Raw genomic sequence first — 17663 nt, 5'->3', positions numbered from 1 at the left:
TGATAATGTCCCTGGTGGAGACCATCATATTTCAGTTTTCCCACCCCCCCTGCTCAGGTTGTGGCCCTTGCTCTGCTGTTTGTCCTCACCAAGTGGCCGAAACCACTGCTACTCCTTTAACAAGCAGCCACGGGACATATTTCCATTTTTAAGCAGATTTCCCATTGATACCTTTAACTAAATGGAGCAGACATGGCAGTGGCAGGAGTTTTGTGTTCTGAGGAATAGTCCTGCACCATGTTCCAGATGTGTTTGTCCCCTAGAAATGCTGTAGTGGTGGCAGAAATTTGCTTTCTTCCTAAAAAAGTCTATAAATGCCACTTCTGTGACGCTCTGAACATTTGCCACCCTAGCAAACAATGTGACTGCTATTCCAAATGACATCTGTGGTTCACCTATTTTCATATTTGTCCTGGAAAAGGACTGTTATCAGAAGGGACAAGAATTCTTAAATTGCACAGCAACTGAACAAGCTTCCACGGGGAAAATGTTCTCCTTATCATCAGTTAAAAGTTGTCTCCTGACATATAACACAGCTTGTATGTGTGTATTTATCTATAATTTATAGATCCCTCTATGTATTTGTGTATATATTGGACATCTGTGAGAGCTATGAGAACACCCACATTTTTATAGCCATTAAACCCTCCAATGAATGAGCATTTCTTTCATGCCATATGTGTGCAAACCAAATAGGAAGTACCTATAAGTACTGTGGATGTTCTCATCAATACCTATGTGTAACCCTTTTTCCGGAACTGGAGAAGCTTGTGGTCTCAACAATGTCTTGTGACAAAGAATCCCACAAGCTAATTATGTGCTGTGTACAGATGTATTTCCTTTTTATTGGTTTTGAATGTGATGCCTTTGATTTTATTGAATGTCCCTTGTTATGTAATAGAAGGAAAACCTAAAGAGAAACTCCCCATTTGTTTGCCCTTAGAGTGCATAGTTTTGCAATGTCTTCTAGCTAAGTTAAACATAATTTTAAAAAAAAGAAAATTATCCATCTTTCAGTCATTACAGTCACTTCCTTTGCTTGGCTCTGAACCCTACTTGCAGTTTTATTGACATGTTTTGAGCTATTCTGTTCTTTGTAATACAGAGCAGGCCATCTGAGCTGTTCTCTTTCAAATTAATGAATCCAAAAGATGGCAGTGTGCTAATGATTCCTTTCCATTTCAATCTGCAAAGATTTAGAAATGCCTGATGTTGTCATAGTTTGACAGCTCTGGTATCAATAAGTTGCCCCAATTACTGTTTTTAAAAAAGAACTTAGAAAAAAAAATCTGCATGTATTCCTAATATCTGCAAGGGGGAAATTCCTTGTAGTTATCATAAACCCTGATAAGAACAGCTTGGCAAAAGCAGATTTTATCTACTGTGCTTTGAGAGATACCTGTTTAGTAGAGGTGAGCAGGGAGATACTGTCATCTTAGAGATAAGGATAATGTTTGAGCTCAAAATGACAGACAAGGATTTAGCATTTTAAAAATTACCTTCAGAATTGATTCACAGTTCATTCCCTTTCTATTTCCAAGCTTCAGTACGGAAGAAGAAGGGTAAGGGGAAGCATTTTGTCTCTTGTTTAACCTGTTTCTCACCTTTCCATAGTGAAGGATAATAACAATGTTAATGTTGGCATATGGTCCAGTTTATTTTATGGTGTCAAATGTACATTAATTATTGTATATGTTTTTTAGTTATTTAGTTAATAAATTGCAAACACACTAAGAAACTCAAACAGAAGACCACATTTGAAAATATCCCCCGCATTTCTTCCTTTTGTCTCCTTTCCTTCACCTTGCCTTTTTTTTTCCTTCTCTGTACCCGACTCTTCAACCCCTTCCATCTCATCTCCTCACAGTTCCTGTGCTGAGTGGCAGCCACAGAGGGTTAGTGGCCAGTGACACCCCAGTGCAGTCCCACGTTAGTGATCCCGCTTGTCTCCCGAACGGCCGCACGTTCTCCCGTGCCCACACTGTGTCTGTCTCAGGAATCAGGGGTCTTGCACACCACACCTGAGCTTCTCACCCTCAGAAATGCTGCTCTGTCAGTAGAACATCTTCCACGCTGTCCTGTATGCATGGAGTGCCCTTCCTGGACTGATTCATGAGGCCACTCCCCACCTTCTCCTTGAAATCTCCCTCAAGGACCCACCTTCCCTAGATCCCCACTGAGCAATCATCCCAGCACTGATGGTGAGGCAGGGGGGCAGGTAGAAATAGCAGTGCTATTTTAATAGTTTTCATAAATGTATTTTTGTGTAGAGACTGTGTTTGTGTTGAGCTGTACTTTTTCCATGCTCCTGTACATCATTTTGCTTCCCTAGATTGTGAGCTCTCCTGAGCAGGGGCTGTTCATTTCCACATTCTCATGGAGTCTGGCCCAAGGAAGAGTCTCCCGCTTCCCTGAGCCCCTGGGTGGTAGCTGGTGAAAAACAGGCTGTGTCCTGCTCTTGGATGAGGCTCAGTGTCATGGGAAGGAAATCTAGGCTGTAGGCAGTGTCTTCTCTCAGCAAAGAAGCTTTTCCTTTTTGACATTTAATAGGACAGAATTGGGTTATTTTCCACTCTGTTTTCCTGCTCTTTCCTGACCTCCTTCCAGGTGGTTACCAGAGGTTCCAGCTAGGGATATTTGCCATTCTCCATTCAAGAGAATATGACAGAATAAACCCCATTGCTACTCAAAAATGTTTTGGCAGCATATAAAAAAATCTTGGTGTTGTTGTACAGTCTTCTGTCAACCAAACATTCCATTTTCTGGGTCAGAAATGAGGGAGGCACTAAGGCAAAAATAATGGCTTCTGTGGTTCTGTCTGACTGGTCACCTTGTTGGTTATCTCTGGAGATGGGTTCTGGTTCATTGGGAGAGCAGGGGAAAGGAAGGTAGGACAGGACATAGGCTGTATTTTTTGATATTCAGGATAGAAGATAGGGTATTTGTGTCTGAAAAGGTGATAAATCCTTAGATTTGGAGCAGTATGGCATGGGCAGTTCTGTCATTTTACTGCAGTTACAAAGCATGAATCACTAAAATTTAACTTCATCTGTGCCACTGACTTTCTGCTTGCAGTAGTTGCCTGACTCAGAGGTAGCTTCCAACCTTGAAATGCATGTGTGGAGGGGTCGTGTTTCCAAACTACTTTCTGGATTTTCTGGGACACCTGGGATAGGAGAGTGGTCTTCTTCTTTCTTGTGCCTTGTAGTTTTCCAAGAACTGTTGTATGAGTAAGTTATGGCAATGTGTAAACCAAGAGTTTTAGCATCAACTTGTTGGAGGCAGCACTTAAAATGTGATTCCCTTAATAATGAAGAATAACCAGGATATTTGTGCAGCAAGTTGAAATGAATGTTTGAAAATACTCTGAAAATGAAAGATTAAGGGAAAAATTTGAGGTCATAATTTTCATCATCATGATGGGAAAATAGGTATCATTAAAGCTTCAAAATTAATATTTTAAAACTTTAACTCTGTTCATAGTAAGTTTATGCAGCTGGTGGAGAGCTTGGTTTTAAATGGCTTTTCCTTCAGTTTTTGTTTTAACTTATGAATAACTCAATGTGGAGGGAGAATTTTAAAATTATATGATCCTTAGGAACACATCTATAAGCTGAGGTCTGTAGATGTCTAGATACAGGATTTAAAAGTTTCCTACTCCTCAGCTTTCTTTGCTGCCAGGAAATGGGTTTGATTTAGTGAGTAATTTGGGATTTTCAGTGAAAGCTGAAGTGGACAGTGTTGAATTTTAAAATATCTAATATAAAACCCTCTAAGAGAAGAGACAAAATGAAGAATAGAGCGGGTTAAATTTCCACAGCGAAATGGGAATGGCAAGATACATAATCCTTCTGCATTAATAAATAATCTGCTGGCAGTGTCTCATGGGTATCAGTTGTGAGCTAGGGTGGTGCTTTGTTTGTTCTTAGATTGGATATGGTAATCAATATAAAATATTGATATATAACATATCCTGATAAAGTATATGTGTTGGTCCTGGTCTTTGGGGTTTGGTGTGGGCTGCAGTACCAACTACAAATAAAGGATTTTCTCCTTTGAAGGGTTTAGATTCTATCACCACCTCACAGATACAGAATAACTGTGGTATCATCAACACAGAATATTGTTACCTGGCATCAAGTCTGGCTGGAATTTGAATAGAAAAATATCAGTTGATGGCATTCAAAAGAAATATTATTGGCTCTGTCTGCAATAAGCATTCCCACTTCATCCCATTCCTGTTGTCCATTGTTTCAAAGGTGGCACCTTCCAATGGCATCTGAAACAATGAAATTGCAGAGCAAATATATATAAATGAATGCCAAGCAGTGGATTAGCTCACAGTGTTCTGTTCTGTTTGAAGAGACCACTCCCAAAGCCATCTGGGTTCAAAACTCACTTTTTTTATTTCACTGTGGTGGAGTTGATGATGGAGATTTGTCTGCAGGGAACAATGGGAATACCACCAAAGCAACTTTTACAGCACTCACCACAGCAGCTCCTGAGATAGCTCCCAGCACCCGCAGTGCTTCTCTGTAGGAAGAAGGTTTTCAGATCTTCACCAGACACTATTTCAGAAGATGAGAGCAAAAGGCATCAGGCTTCATGAAGAATTCTTGAAGGTTATCCCTTGTAAGTAACTGATTCACATTACGTATTTGAAATTCTAATGAGGTGGCAGTGTAGTAATGAGGAAGAGGTTGTCATCGGGTTGTCATTTATCTCAAGCAGAAAGCAGTGACTCTGGGTGGAATTGTCAAGTCTGTGTGAAGAAATGCCAGCCCCATTTGTAGTTGGTGCAACGAGGTTGCAGATTTTATGGCTTGTAGTGTAACTTGGGGGAGTCCACAGCAGTATAAGTGTAGGATTAGGACCGTGGCTACAATATAAGTATTTGTAAAACATTTTGTGAGAGAAAAGTATTGAAAACTGGCATGTTTCAAAAAGGGAACAATGCTAAACCTGTGTTTTCCACAAAAAATAACTTGGCAATATGCGGACTAGCAATTTGTGCCACAGAATCCAAACTTAGTAGGTGACTGGTACTAAAGACATCTTCAGACTGGGATTTACCTTTCATGAGATGGTTTAACATTTTGGAAATGGGAATCCTGAGTAGAGGCTGCTTGAGTCTGTGTGGGTGTTCTCACCTACACTGTTATTATTTTGAATCTATCAGCTTATTCCCGAGGATGTAGTGCCCTGTCATGATACTTGTTTTTCTTTACTACAGGACTGTAATTGAAAGGGTTTTCAAAACCTTTCTGCATCAGCCAAACGAGACAATGGTATAAAAGAAGTCGGAAAAGGAATTGTAAGTGTTACAGAAAATGTGGGGTTTGTAGCATTTGCAAAGAGACCCGTTAAATACGTTGGTTTATGTGAGTGTGACTATGCTCAGATATTATCAGTTTAATATCTAAGCATATATTCAAAATCATGAAGGCTTGAGGAACAGTTAAAATTGCATGTGTTTCCCAACATGGCACAGTTAGGGCAGTGGAAAACTCTTTCAGCACTTTTAATGTGTTCTCTCTCTTTTTCAGGAGCCAGGGAGATGAAGGACTTATCTCCCTCATCTCAAAACTCCCTTTGCTGCTATTTCTTTTTTTTCTTTTTTCTTCAAATGTTCACATACCCATGTTAATTAATTTCTAATCTAATTAAAAATAAATGTTTTTAGATAATTCCTCATAGTTTGTTTGGTTTTTCCCCTCGGTGTGGAAGCGTGAGAGTTAAGTGTAAGACCAGAGAAGGCTGCAAGTGTCTTAGATCCTCCACTTTCTTTTTGGTTCCTTTGATTTGATTGCCTTTCTTTTGTGACTAGGCCAAATTTTCAAATGCTGTCTCTTAAACAGAACTTCAAAGTGCCACTTAAATTCCACCTGGCTTGCAGGGTAGGAGTGGGTATTGACTATATTCTCTGCTTTGTTTTTGTTCTTGAACAGAAACCACTGTTAGACAATGACCATTCCTCTTTCAAGGTAGGCTGAATTGCAAGGCTTCAGCATTGCAGGTGTATTTTAAATGCCTGTATCATTATTTCCTTAATAATGAACATGCTGTTAAAGAGCTGGTACTTGAAAATTGTATCTCTAGAAAGGAATTTGAACATATCTATTTTCTGCCTTCCTTAAAAATTACTTTTGAAGGTGTGGTTATAATATGTAAATGTGACTTGTGTGCAATAACTTGAAGCTATTTTCAGCCCTAGAAACACAAATAAGGCTTTCCTCCAAGAAAGTTTTGAGAGCTCTTTATTGTGAATACTTACAAAGCATTTTTATAAATCATGTAATGGTATTTATAGATAGCGTTAAATGATTCATTTTAGCTACTAAAGTTTTTATGTTTTATTGATTTATTTTATATATTTTTATTATTTTATTTTATTTTAGAGTACTTTGTGGAATTTATACTCTCCCAGATGACAGACAAATATTTTTAGTTAATTTTCATGGAAGGAAAGTGTTTCAAGTGCTTTTTGTGTTTGCCTGTATTGCAGAGTGCTTTTATTATTTCCTCATTATGCTGACTGCTAAAGTAATATTCTCTACCTGTTTTTTGCACTATGGTAAATGTGTGGTTTGAGCATTGTGATTCAAGCACAATCCTGCAAATTGTTAATTTGGGATGGGGCTGCAAGAAGGTAATTCCAGATTAAAATATAGTGGTGGCAGATTGATGAAGATTAGCCTAATTGTCCACACGAAAATTCAGGTCATTCCATTTCTGTATATTTTTAACTATACATTTACAGGACGTAACTGTAGGCTGAACTTGTTATTTCTTTCCTCTAATTTTGTTTGATTTAGAGCTTTACCTTTAATGTCCTTACTCTGAATCCATGCTTTAGCTAAGGCTAGTCTTTAAATACTCAGTGGTGTGTTGAAGGCCTTGTTATACTTTACCTACTTGGGTCTTTGATGAATTTTTAAACATCTGATCCTGTTTGAAGAGCTAAAAAGAAAGCCATTTGTTCTCAGTGGGCACAGATCCATTTTTAGCCATTTTAAACAAACAGGAGTCACCTGTTTATTTCCCCAGGGGCACTGTCAGGTGAAATTGCTTCTGTGCCAAGTAACCTTTTCAGATGACCTCCTGTGGTCTGACCAAACTCTCTTTTTAAATCAGTAGGTTCTCACCTGCCCATTAGCACTGGAAAGATGGTCTAGAATTTTTGTTCATCTGCTTCTTTGAAAGCCTTGCCCAGATCCCCAGACCCACTGTTTGCCCAAATTGTCCTTTAGTAGCTCTCCTACCCACAGACATTCACCCTGAAGTTTTTATCCAGTTACTTCCCAGCTATTCTTTTACAGATTAAGAGGTAAGGCCTTTGGCATATATATGGAAAGTGCCAAAAACCTAAAAGGAATGCACTGCATATTATTGCATCTACATGATTTAGATGCTGGTTTGGTGAGTTTTTTTGTTGTTGTTTTTCCCAGACATGGAAACTTAATTATATGCACAATCACTCCTGGTCTTCATGCTATAAACAAGCTACTTGTACTTTAAAAGAAAATAAATTGGGGGGAAAAAAGAGAATTTGTAAGATAGAAGAAACAGCACAGCCGTATTTTTATGTAGCTTAAAAGAACCTCTTTGCATTTCGAAAAGGCACACATGAAGACCACTCCTTTAGTTTTGGTGCTGCTTCTGTAACCCATTTTTGCAGATTATTGACAAGGAAACAAATTTTGTCCACTAACGAAGGAAATTAAACTAAACCTGCAAACTCGCATTTAGGGAAGGCGATGGAACAAAACCCTTGCATGTGCAGTGCCTGACACTAAGGGCTGTGTGCCCAAACCTGTTGCCACCAAGGAAGAATGAATGTCCTGTGTTCCCATCACTTTTCCAAAGGAAAAATGCTTGTGCCCAGTATTTGCCTGCAGATGCTGGACCAGGTGGGTGATCCTACAGCACTGAGGTGCCATTGGCATTGTCTGAAGTGTTGCATAATGTGCCTGGTACAGTTTCTGTCTGTATCTATCTTAGGTATTTACAAGGCACCTATCACCTTGGTACCTAAGCAGTTTGAGAAATGCACCCACCCCAGGAGGGATGATGAGATACAGACAGAGGCCCAGGTCCAGAGCAGCAGAGGCAGGGCCCGGGAAGCTCCCCCGCTGTGTTCCCGCTGTTGTTGAGCTCCTGGCCCACTTGTTGTGGCCAAGGGACATCTCCACCCACCTGTCTGTCAGCAGGAAGAGACCGTGCCCCAGCCCTCCCGAGCAGCTCCGCTGGTGGGCAGTCTGAAAAGGAAAGATAATGGAAAAGGCAACGATCCGGTAGCAGAGGTGAAACAGGAATGGTGGGATTTCAAAAGGAGGGCTTCTTAAAGAGCAGCACATCTCAGGGGAGGGATCAGCTGCCAGTCCAAGTGGCAGGTAAGGCACAACACAGGCATAAATCTCAAATGTTCTTCAGTGACCAAAAGTTAAAGAAATACTTCTGATGTCTCTAAAGTTTGTGTATATCCAAAGCCCTGCTCTGTTCTTGGCCTCTGTCTCAGTCCTCTACCCCTGCAGCTGAATCAACCATTCAATAGTTCTCTGTGTATCTCAACCCAGTAATTGCTATAATCCTAAAAATGCCTAATGACCAACATGAAGGGCTCTCAGTGGTAACAAACGTTGTGGTGCATGGAGACCGCGTGGAACAGCAGTGCTCCAAAATAATGGACATATTCATGAACCTAAAGGCTGGAATAAACTTGGCTTTGATCAGCATGCTCAGGGCAGGATGGGGCAAACCGCAGCTCTCCCCTGCAGGCACACCTGGAGCAGCTCTCCTGTGGCTTCCAGGAGCACCTGCTGATCCACCATGTCAGACCAGGCTCTGTGTCAGCCCAGGGAAACACCTGGATAGGCAGCAGGAACAGAGAATCTGTGTGGCAGATTCTGCTCCTCTGCAGAAACTGAGAACCTGTCCAACAGGGGAGAAAGGGAGATAGTCAGGACTTTGGTGGAGGCTCACCAGTTCCTATTGCATGGACCCCCCTCAATACCAGATTTCTCTTTTTTCCTTAAACACGAAAGAGTCACTGAGGTAAAACAAGAAACAGCCTTCAGAAGCCCATGAATCCCAAGGGGTTCTGGAAATAACTGCCTTGTACCCCCAGTGATCAAACACTAAAGCTGAAGTGCAGTGGGTCGCTGACTTCCTGATGTTTCTGCTCCCTTTAGCCCATTTGCATGCTACTTCCTGGGTCCCTTCTTTGGCCATTTAAGGATGGGGATGGAAGTCCTGCCCCAGCAGAGCAAGGGACATGAAGTTAGGAACATGAACCTTAGAGGCTGCAGGTTTGATGTCTGCTATCACTTGGTGTAAAGAGGCCTTTTAAAGACAGAGGTGACCTGTTTTGCCTGCAAGTCATATCTATCACTGTGAGCAAAATGCTGCATGTAGGAATGGTGTGTCAGGTGGAAATTGCTAGAAAGATCAGGGAATCTGACCTCTTCCCTTTGCTTCACACCCAAGGAAGCCAGCTGTGCTTCTTTGTACCCACTGTATTTAAAGCTTGAAAAGAAAGAGATTTTTTTTTTTTTAAGAAAATTAGCAACCAAGTGAGGTCAGCCATGTTGGTGCATGGTTTGATTCATGGCCGATTGTGACATCACAGTTGTAGTGGCCTCTCTTTTTTTGGAAGTGACCCCTTTTACAAGGAGTTAAAGGCAGTTAGTTGAGGTCACTCTGTCAGCTGTTTAAACCTAAGGACAGTTTCTGGCTGAACCCAGTTTTCCAGTGCCCCTGTTGTGCCTGGCACACCTCTCCCACAGCCCCAGCCTAGGCACTGTTGCAACCAACCTGGTCAAGATCCACCCAGAATTTAGGGTGACTTTTGGTCACCAAGGAATGGATTTCTTGGGGAGAGATGCACATGTTCATCCAGGTGGTGTCAGCCAGTGGCCTCCAGGCAATTTTCCCATGATTGCTCCTTTGTGAAGGAAAGTTTGTGGAAGGCCATGCCTGTAACCCACCCTCGGTTCCCCATGCCCCATGGCAATGCTTCCCAAAGCTTCCAGAAAACAGAGTTGCTGAGAGATGCTGAACACCTTGTTGCAAATAACAGTGATGGTTATTCCTCCTTCTCATTGCCAGCCAAGTTTGCCAACCTAACCTAAAGCCTGTGCATGTATTCATTATTCAGAAGTATTCGCCAAGAGTTTCCGCAATTAACCTTCTGCCCAGGGGTATTCACAGACTCTTTGCTTTTTGTCATTTGTGTCATTGGTCACTGATTGCCAGATGCTGTTCTTTCAGCTCTGAAAGGCTGAAAAGACTGATTAGGAGAATGGCAAGTGGCAACATTTCATAGGGCATAAGGAATTTTGCAAAAAAATTTATTACTGCGCATATTCAGAGAAGTTTTTGCTTCATGAGCCTCTGGCAAATATGTAGACATGCACAAATAACAAATGTGTTCTGGTCCCCCTGAATCTGAGCAAACTGTACACAGTGATAACAGAATGATTACAGAAATATTCATAAGTCAGTGTGGAGTTTGGAGGTTTTTGATTTAGTTTTGCTTCTGTTTATGACTTCCAGTATAGTTTGGTTCTACTTACTTGCCAGTTGTTATGTGGGCTCTGTTTAGAACACTTACCAGCTAAATGGGGTTTTCAAATATGGGGAATTTTCAGTTGACATGTCAGAAGAAATGCCAAGACATTCAGTATGACCAGTGGGTCTACCAGAATAATTATTTATGATCCCTTACCTCACTCCGATTCCATAGACTTTTAACTGAAGTGTGTGTTTGCTTTGTGTGGTAAAAGTAGGTCCCCTGTTTCTTTTGTTCTTTTTTTTTTTTTTTTTTTATGTGTACTCAGGTAGGAGAATGCTGAGAAATAATTTCACGGTCCTACACTGTAGTTGTTAAGAGAGCTTTGCTAATGAAGGAATGCAGCTATGGCTGTATTAGACAAAGCAGGAGAAGAATTGCCAAAGAAGAAGCAGTTCTTAGTTAGGTTCATATAGTCCCTTTCAAATCTCCAGGGAGTGGAAGAGCCAATGATTGCATGACAGTTTGTCCCTAAAATTCATTTTCATAAGGAGCTCATGCCTTTTTACAAATACAATTTCATCCTCACTTTCCATAAAACATGCAACTGGACAGTCCAGCCAGACGCAGAGAGAATATGAATACTTTGAATGTGAATACTTTGAAGTAGTGAATATGCTAAATGCACGAATAATATCCATTATTTTAGCACTTAAAAGTCATCGTTCAATGAAGTCACACAGAATCCCTTTTAGAGCACCATGATACTGCAGGCACATGGGTGTAGAAATAATGAGTACTACATTGTGGTAGACAGGGATTGAGGTATAGGAGGAGGAATCCTTGGGTCTGTCAGAAAAAGCTTTTCATTTCATTATATTTCACATAAAATAATTTTTAAAAATTGAACAAAATCCTGCTTTGATTCATAAACAGAACCAAAAATATGGTTTAACATGACCTCAGCAACACCTTGCAGATACAAGCTTACAGCTTCCACTGAAGTCTGAAGAGCAGTATTTCAAAAAGCAGAAATTAAACCTTAAAAACACCCAAAAAGCTTTTTTCAAGGCTGAGATGACAGAGAGTAGGCACAGCACTGATCTGGCCACTGCAGTTTGAGCAGCAGCAGCTGGTTTGGGTCACAACCCTTCCAACAGCAGCCCTTCTCTCAGCTGTCCCCTGCCTGAGCATGGGGAATGCAGGGCTTTGGGCTTTGGGCTGCCTCCTTCAGCCGCACTGCCCCAGGGTGATTTCTCGTGACCAAATTGGCCCCCCTCAAAAAAATGGAAAAAAAAAAAATTACTCCTTTTTTTGTATGTGAAGTAACAGAAAGTGTACAGAGTCCCAGCCACAGTCTCACGTAATGTAGAGCAGTGCAATATGGAACTGAGCAGATCACGCTCCCTTGTGAGCTGGTGATTCCTGTGGGTGCAAAAGCCCAAGCCTTTCCTGCTCTTTGGGAGGGTATTTTGCTCTACAGCTGCCACAGGGAAGCACTTGCACCCAGATTTCCGCCACACACCCTCAGGCAAGGGAAGAGGTAGCCAGGGGAGGGCAAAACTCAGTTCATTTCCAGGAGACAAAGAGATCCCGGTGAGCAATGCCCTCAGATAGCATTTCCTACTGTTTGGAGAAGAGAGCAAGGAAAATATGGCAAATGTTGGGGAGGGCATTGCTCAGGGGATAATCCCATGGACGGCCACTGTCACGCTGCAGCAGTGATTTGGGAGAGATTTTGGGTGGGGGTGACGTGAGACGTCGGACAAAAGTGAAGATAGCCAGCAGTGCTTCAGAGCAACAAAGGGCTGCCCTCAGCCAGTGGTGGAGCACATCTGGCACCCCAGGAAGCTCAATTGGACCCTTGGCCCTGAGCTCGTCCCAGGGATTTCTGACTGACACCACTGCAGTGCATAGGTGAGCTTCTCGCTAGGTTCACTGACATTTCCTGTCACAGTCACGCTGAGGGGAATTTGGTAGCTCCTGCCTTGGGATGCAGCATGGCTGTGTGTGTTCTGGGTACAGGACAGTGTGCATTGAGATCAAACGTGCTTAGTGACGCCAACTGCCACGTGCCCAATGCAGTCACTAAACTTTAGTCCGCCCTTCCGTTTGCCCAAACACATACACTCTGGCTTCCCAACTGGCTTCTTTCTATGTGTTGTCCAATGCATGTAGATACCTCCATCTGCCTGGCCTCAGATACAGTGGTTGTTGCTCCTCTATTTGATTGCCAGATGTCACTGGGGAGCAAGATGGGGAGGTTCCTGGATCCTCGGGGCAAGCCAGCCATCACCGAGGGAGCTCGCTGTCCACGCCGGCCGAAGAACAGGAATCCTCGGTGCCTGCCTCTGATGAAGACTCGCCAGCCAGGACCACAGAGAGCTGGCAGTGGCCGCTGTCCTCATCTGAAACGCACAGCAACGTTGGGGAGGATTTTGAGGGATTTCAAACGCCAGCGCGGACTCCGGAGTGCACCATGGACATACAGTCTCCCGGGGATCAGTCACTCAGTAGGACTCCTCAGTTTGAAAGTGACTCTCCTGAGGAGGAGGGAAATGATGAGATGAATGAAGAGCGCTGCGGTGTTGAGCCTGTCCCTAGGGATCGGGGTTGGAGAGGGCAGCCCCAGCTAACAGAGGGAGAGAAGCTGTTGATGGAAACCAACAGTAGGATTGTGCAGCTGCTGGAAAATATCAAGAGGGAGCATGCACAGTCCATGGGTCTCATGTCCCAGTCCATGGGCCGTATGGAGCTGCAGCTGGGCATTGTGGCTACCTCCACAAGAGCCATCCATAACTACCTGTCAGAGATTTTAGCTTTCCTCAAGCAGCCGAGGACGCAGGTCCTCGAAACGCGCATCTCCCAAAGAGCCACCCCCCATGTCGAGTTGACGTGTGCCTCGACATGGACTGGTGAGGACGCAGTGGCATCCTCCACTGTGTGCTTACCAGGGGCCGAAGGGACGAGCGACTCTCGCGACCCGCCGCAGGCCACCCTGCCTTGTCGCAGTGGCCGGCTGCAGAGAGCCATAACCGAGAGGGCCTCGCTGCCCATGCCTCCACGCCAGGCAAAAGGGGGAGGGAAGAAAAAATAACCACTCCATAGGATTTTTAGAGTTTTTTTTAATGTGCCTGTCCTTTTAATTCTTAGCCATAAGGCCATCGGTGGCAGAGTTCAACCATTTCCTACATTGGCTAACATTGTATTCTGGCTGACTAGATTAGTCTAACATTTTGTAGTTTATATTTGCACTGTTAACGATGTGTGCTGCTGGTATTTGAAGAACATTTGCCTCTGTTCTTTCACTTTAACTTCATACGAGCATTTTTTTACTCTGTGCCAGGCATTCATTGCTTTTCTTACAAATACAAGTCATTTCTTGAGGCAGCTGTTTTTTGAGTTTTCTTTCTCCATTATCCCACCCCCTCTGAGCAAGCACTCGGGACCTGGTGGTAAGTATAGAGGTCTTGGCAATACTCGCCTCCCAAATTGTGTTCGATCAGTCTTTGCCTGGTGTTTCTGGCATGCCAGCCTGAGGTGTTGGGGTATAGCCTGTACTGGATCATGACCATTCTTATCCTCTGTGGGTCTCACCAGCTCACTTCCTAAGACCCTCGGTGGAGCTAATCCACATGTCTTGGCTGTTGTACAATAAGTAATGTTGCCAGGATCATACCTCATGTTTCTCTTTTGGGGGCTGTGTAGTGGTGTGCCACCAGATCTATCTGGGCACCTGACTCTCGTTTTCAAAGTTCATTTGATGATGGATCTGGTGGCTTGATGGGCAGCATTATAATTTTTCCTCTGAGAGAGTCTGGGGATTTGGAACAGGAGTCACTAAGCAATGTGTTCTAAGGGGATAAGAGCCATCTCCTGCAGCAAATCTGTTAGGAGGAGACTGTCCCCTGTAATTATCACAGATACTAATTATAAAAGAAAAAGAAAAAAGAAAAAGAAAAAGCATCTTGCCTAGCAGCCAGACCTCTTGAGAACGTAAAAGTCATAACATGCTGTTGGGTACTGTGCTACTCTCTGTGATTAAGAGCTTTTCATCAGAGACGAGACCTACATCGTGATAAAACACAACTACTTTCTGTGCCTTTAGGCCATCCAATTTCCTGAGGGCTGGCACCCTGAGCAGGGCATGGGTAACCCAACAGGGCAGATGGAAACGCACTTTGGCAATAAATTACTTTATATCTGTTTATATCTGTTGGTGCTGCCTCTCTCGGGGGAATTTAATATAGTGGCACTCAAATTGCTATATGCATGCAGAGGCATCAGACTGGCTTTTACATGTGGTATTCCTGACAGTTCTCTGGAAGGATGCTGCTCCCAGGAGCCCCTGGAGCTGTGGGGACAGGTTCTCACAGGTGTAGCATGGCTCCTGTGTTTGACTCTCAACACGCCGTTGTGACTTCTCAGGAAGGTGCAGAGCAGTTTCTATGGAAAATGCCAGGGAATAATCATAGGCCTGAAAATCCTCTTCTGTGACTACAACTAAGCCATGCTCTCTGGCCAGTGAGACGTAGACTCTTCTTCCCTGTCTTCCAGCAAGGCTGAGATTATTCAGAGCAAAACAGATCAGACTTTGTTACTCTACTAGCCAGCCACAAACTGCTCCTGTAAAAATGTGTGTGTGTGTGTGTGCTTGTGGCTGTACTCTGCTAAACGACCGGTTCAAGCAGGAAATGCAGCTGGCATGGCCAACCTCCAGTGCAGGCTTTTCCCACATTCCTTCCTTCTGACCTTCATCCAGCTGCATTCCTTTTAAAAATCCCATTGGAGGCAGGCTTCATTGGGCCACTCTGTCAACACACCTCACAGCAGGTGCCAGTTTTTGCATCCTTTTTGTGGCTTTTTTCTCTCTCTTTTTCCAGAGGTATTTGTAAAGTTATCTTCAGGGAGTTTCCAACATGAGCTTGTGAGCTTCCCCTCTCGTTGGTATGAGGAGTGCGTGCTGCAGAGTATTTGAGGTCACAAGGAGGTTGGGAAGAGAGCTAATTAGTGAGCCTGACTAATTATTCCAGTAGGAGTACATTTGGAACGTGTGGTTCAGGTGCAGGAGTGGTCTGCACTCAGGTGCTGTGGAGACAAACAGCTCTAGGCACAGGCGAGTGAAGGTTTGGCCCAACACGTCTTCTTTCTCTGGGATGGGTCTGAGTGAGGCTACCTGTGGTTCATCCAGTCCATTTCCTTGGCCTGAGGAGCACGTTTGGTAACACAGTGAGGATGTTTTTGTTTCCCGTGGTGCTTTCACTCCAGCAGGGTGGGGCAGTTGTGGCCAGGCGTTCAGATTTGGACGTTTCCTGCAGGACCCGCCATGTAGCTGCTGCCATTTAGGATCAGTCTCCACGTGCTGGCTGCTTCTGTAGCCTCACATTTTTTGTTGTAGTAGCTCCAAAATGACAACCTCCGCTCTACCTTTGCCTTCTGATCCAAGGGCAGTAGAGCAAGAGAAGGAACTCAGTGCTGCTGTTGGAAGTACCACGCAACGAAGCCCTAAAATGTTCCTTGCAAAGCAGCTCAAGCTTTAACCCGCCCTCCTCTCCCATTTCTGAGTGCTTTGGCTAAATGTGGCAAATGGGAGCAGCCATAGGGTGAGAAGGACTGAAAACCTCTCTACAGACAAGAAATCTGCAATAAACTCACACAAAATCAGGGGGTATTTCCCCACATGGAAATAGTAGATGGTTTTAAGAATTGGTACCAACTGATATTTTAGTCAGATCCAAAACCAGGATCTGACCTTTAGGATTGTCTAGCAAATTCAGTGCAGTTGGAGAGTATGTATGTTTCATCCCCAACAAATATTTTCATGCTTTTCCAAGTGTCTGTCATGGCCTCATCGCTCTTTCCCTGTAGCTTTTTGTTGTCTGAATGGGTATCTGGTTACATGTGTCTGTTCAAAATAAAGGGGATCACTTCTTACATGGTATATTTCTGTTTCTCATGTGCAGATTTTGAGTGCTTCACTTTGCAAGGCTTCCTTCTTTCTGTATCCCAAAGATTAGTTTGGCTTCTGGGATGAGAGCAAGGGTGAGAGAGCCTTAAGAGGAAATCTCTGCCCAGTTGAAGCTCTTGGTGATAGATACCCTGAGTACCATTCTGCAGTCCAGCCATATTTTTTTGCTGTACAGGGTAAATGTTCATGGTTATACCATTGCTTTCTGATGCCTTTTGCTGAGCAGAAGTGCAGATATTTTTCTTTCAGAAGTTTGTATTACAAAGCCTTATGAAATGTGACATGAAGTTGTTTTTTATTTTTGAATACGTGTGACAATTTTAAGAATTTTTTTCCTTTTCTCCTTCCACTGGATGATTTAAAACCCACAAAAAAAAAATAAAGCAGACCAATGAAAAGACTTGAATGCTAACTACAATTGAAACAGCAACACTATTCTTGTGAGTTTTCAGCAGTGTTTAGCTTACTGGTCCTGTTCAGCCTTTCCTTTCAAGCCCTGACCCTCTGTGACACTTGAATATCCACTTCTAGGACAACCTTCTTCCTAACCAAAAGGCTAAAAGTTCCAGTCTCTTCTTCTCCTGTTTAAAATATCATCCTTGCATCAGCCAGATCTACTGTTTAGCAGGATCAAAAGCTCTTTTCCTCCTGTCTTATTCCCATCTGTATCAATATCCAGGGCCCTGAGCACACTGCCCTCCAGCGAGAGGTAAAATTTAAATCCCTAAATACAATACTTGGCATAGTAACACCAGCTCTAGATCACCAAAAACCTGTTTGTTTTTGTTGTTTTTTTTTTTAAGTCTGTAGTATCCTAATGAAGTAACTATCCTTGTTTGACAAGTAATTGATTGTTTGGGAGATGGAGCTAATTGCTGAAAAGCAGCATTGCTTTGGTTCGTGTTGTGGAAGCCTGGGAGCCAGGCTGAAGTGTTCCACTCACAGAAATGCCACAGGCTATGCAACTAATCCTAGTTTTGGTGAAACTTCAATGAAAAAGACACTAAATTAATGTGATACAGGCAAGCAAATGCAATGGAAGGTGTAGTAAGGAAAGCTGTTGATGTGATTCCAGTTTGGATTCTAGTAGAGATTCCAAACTCAAACTCTCCTGGTGGCTTGGGCTAGTGATTTGATTTCTCTGTGCCTTGGTTTTGTAGCAGTAGAAGGGGAAAAAAAAGGAGC

At 43.0% G+C, this 17663-nt stretch overlaps 1 protein-coding gene across 2 annotated transcripts in view; it reads left to right on the top strand.

The window, feature by feature from the left end:
* The window catches only part of SHANK2 (SH3 and multiple ankyrin repeat domains 2), a 241380-nt gene that overhangs the window by 209470 nt on the left and 14247 nt on the right, over positions 1–17663 (top strand). For both annotated transcript variants that reach the window (XM_062494312.1, XM_062494313.1), the window contains one exon: positions 1542–1562. In XM_062494312.1, coding sequence (XP_062350296.1) covers positions 1542–1562 — 21 coding nt within the window. The remainder of the gene's footprint in view (positions 1–1541; positions 1563–17663) is intronic.

Source organism: Cinclus cinclus, chromosome 6, assembly GCF_963662255.1.
Source record: "Cinclus cinclus chromosome 6, bCinCin1.1, whole genome shotgun sequence".
Lineage (NCBI taxonomy): Eukaryota > Metazoa > Chordata > Aves > Passeriformes > Cinclidae > Cinclus > Cinclus cinclus.
This window is presented reverse-complemented; position numbering and strand designations above follow the sequence as displayed.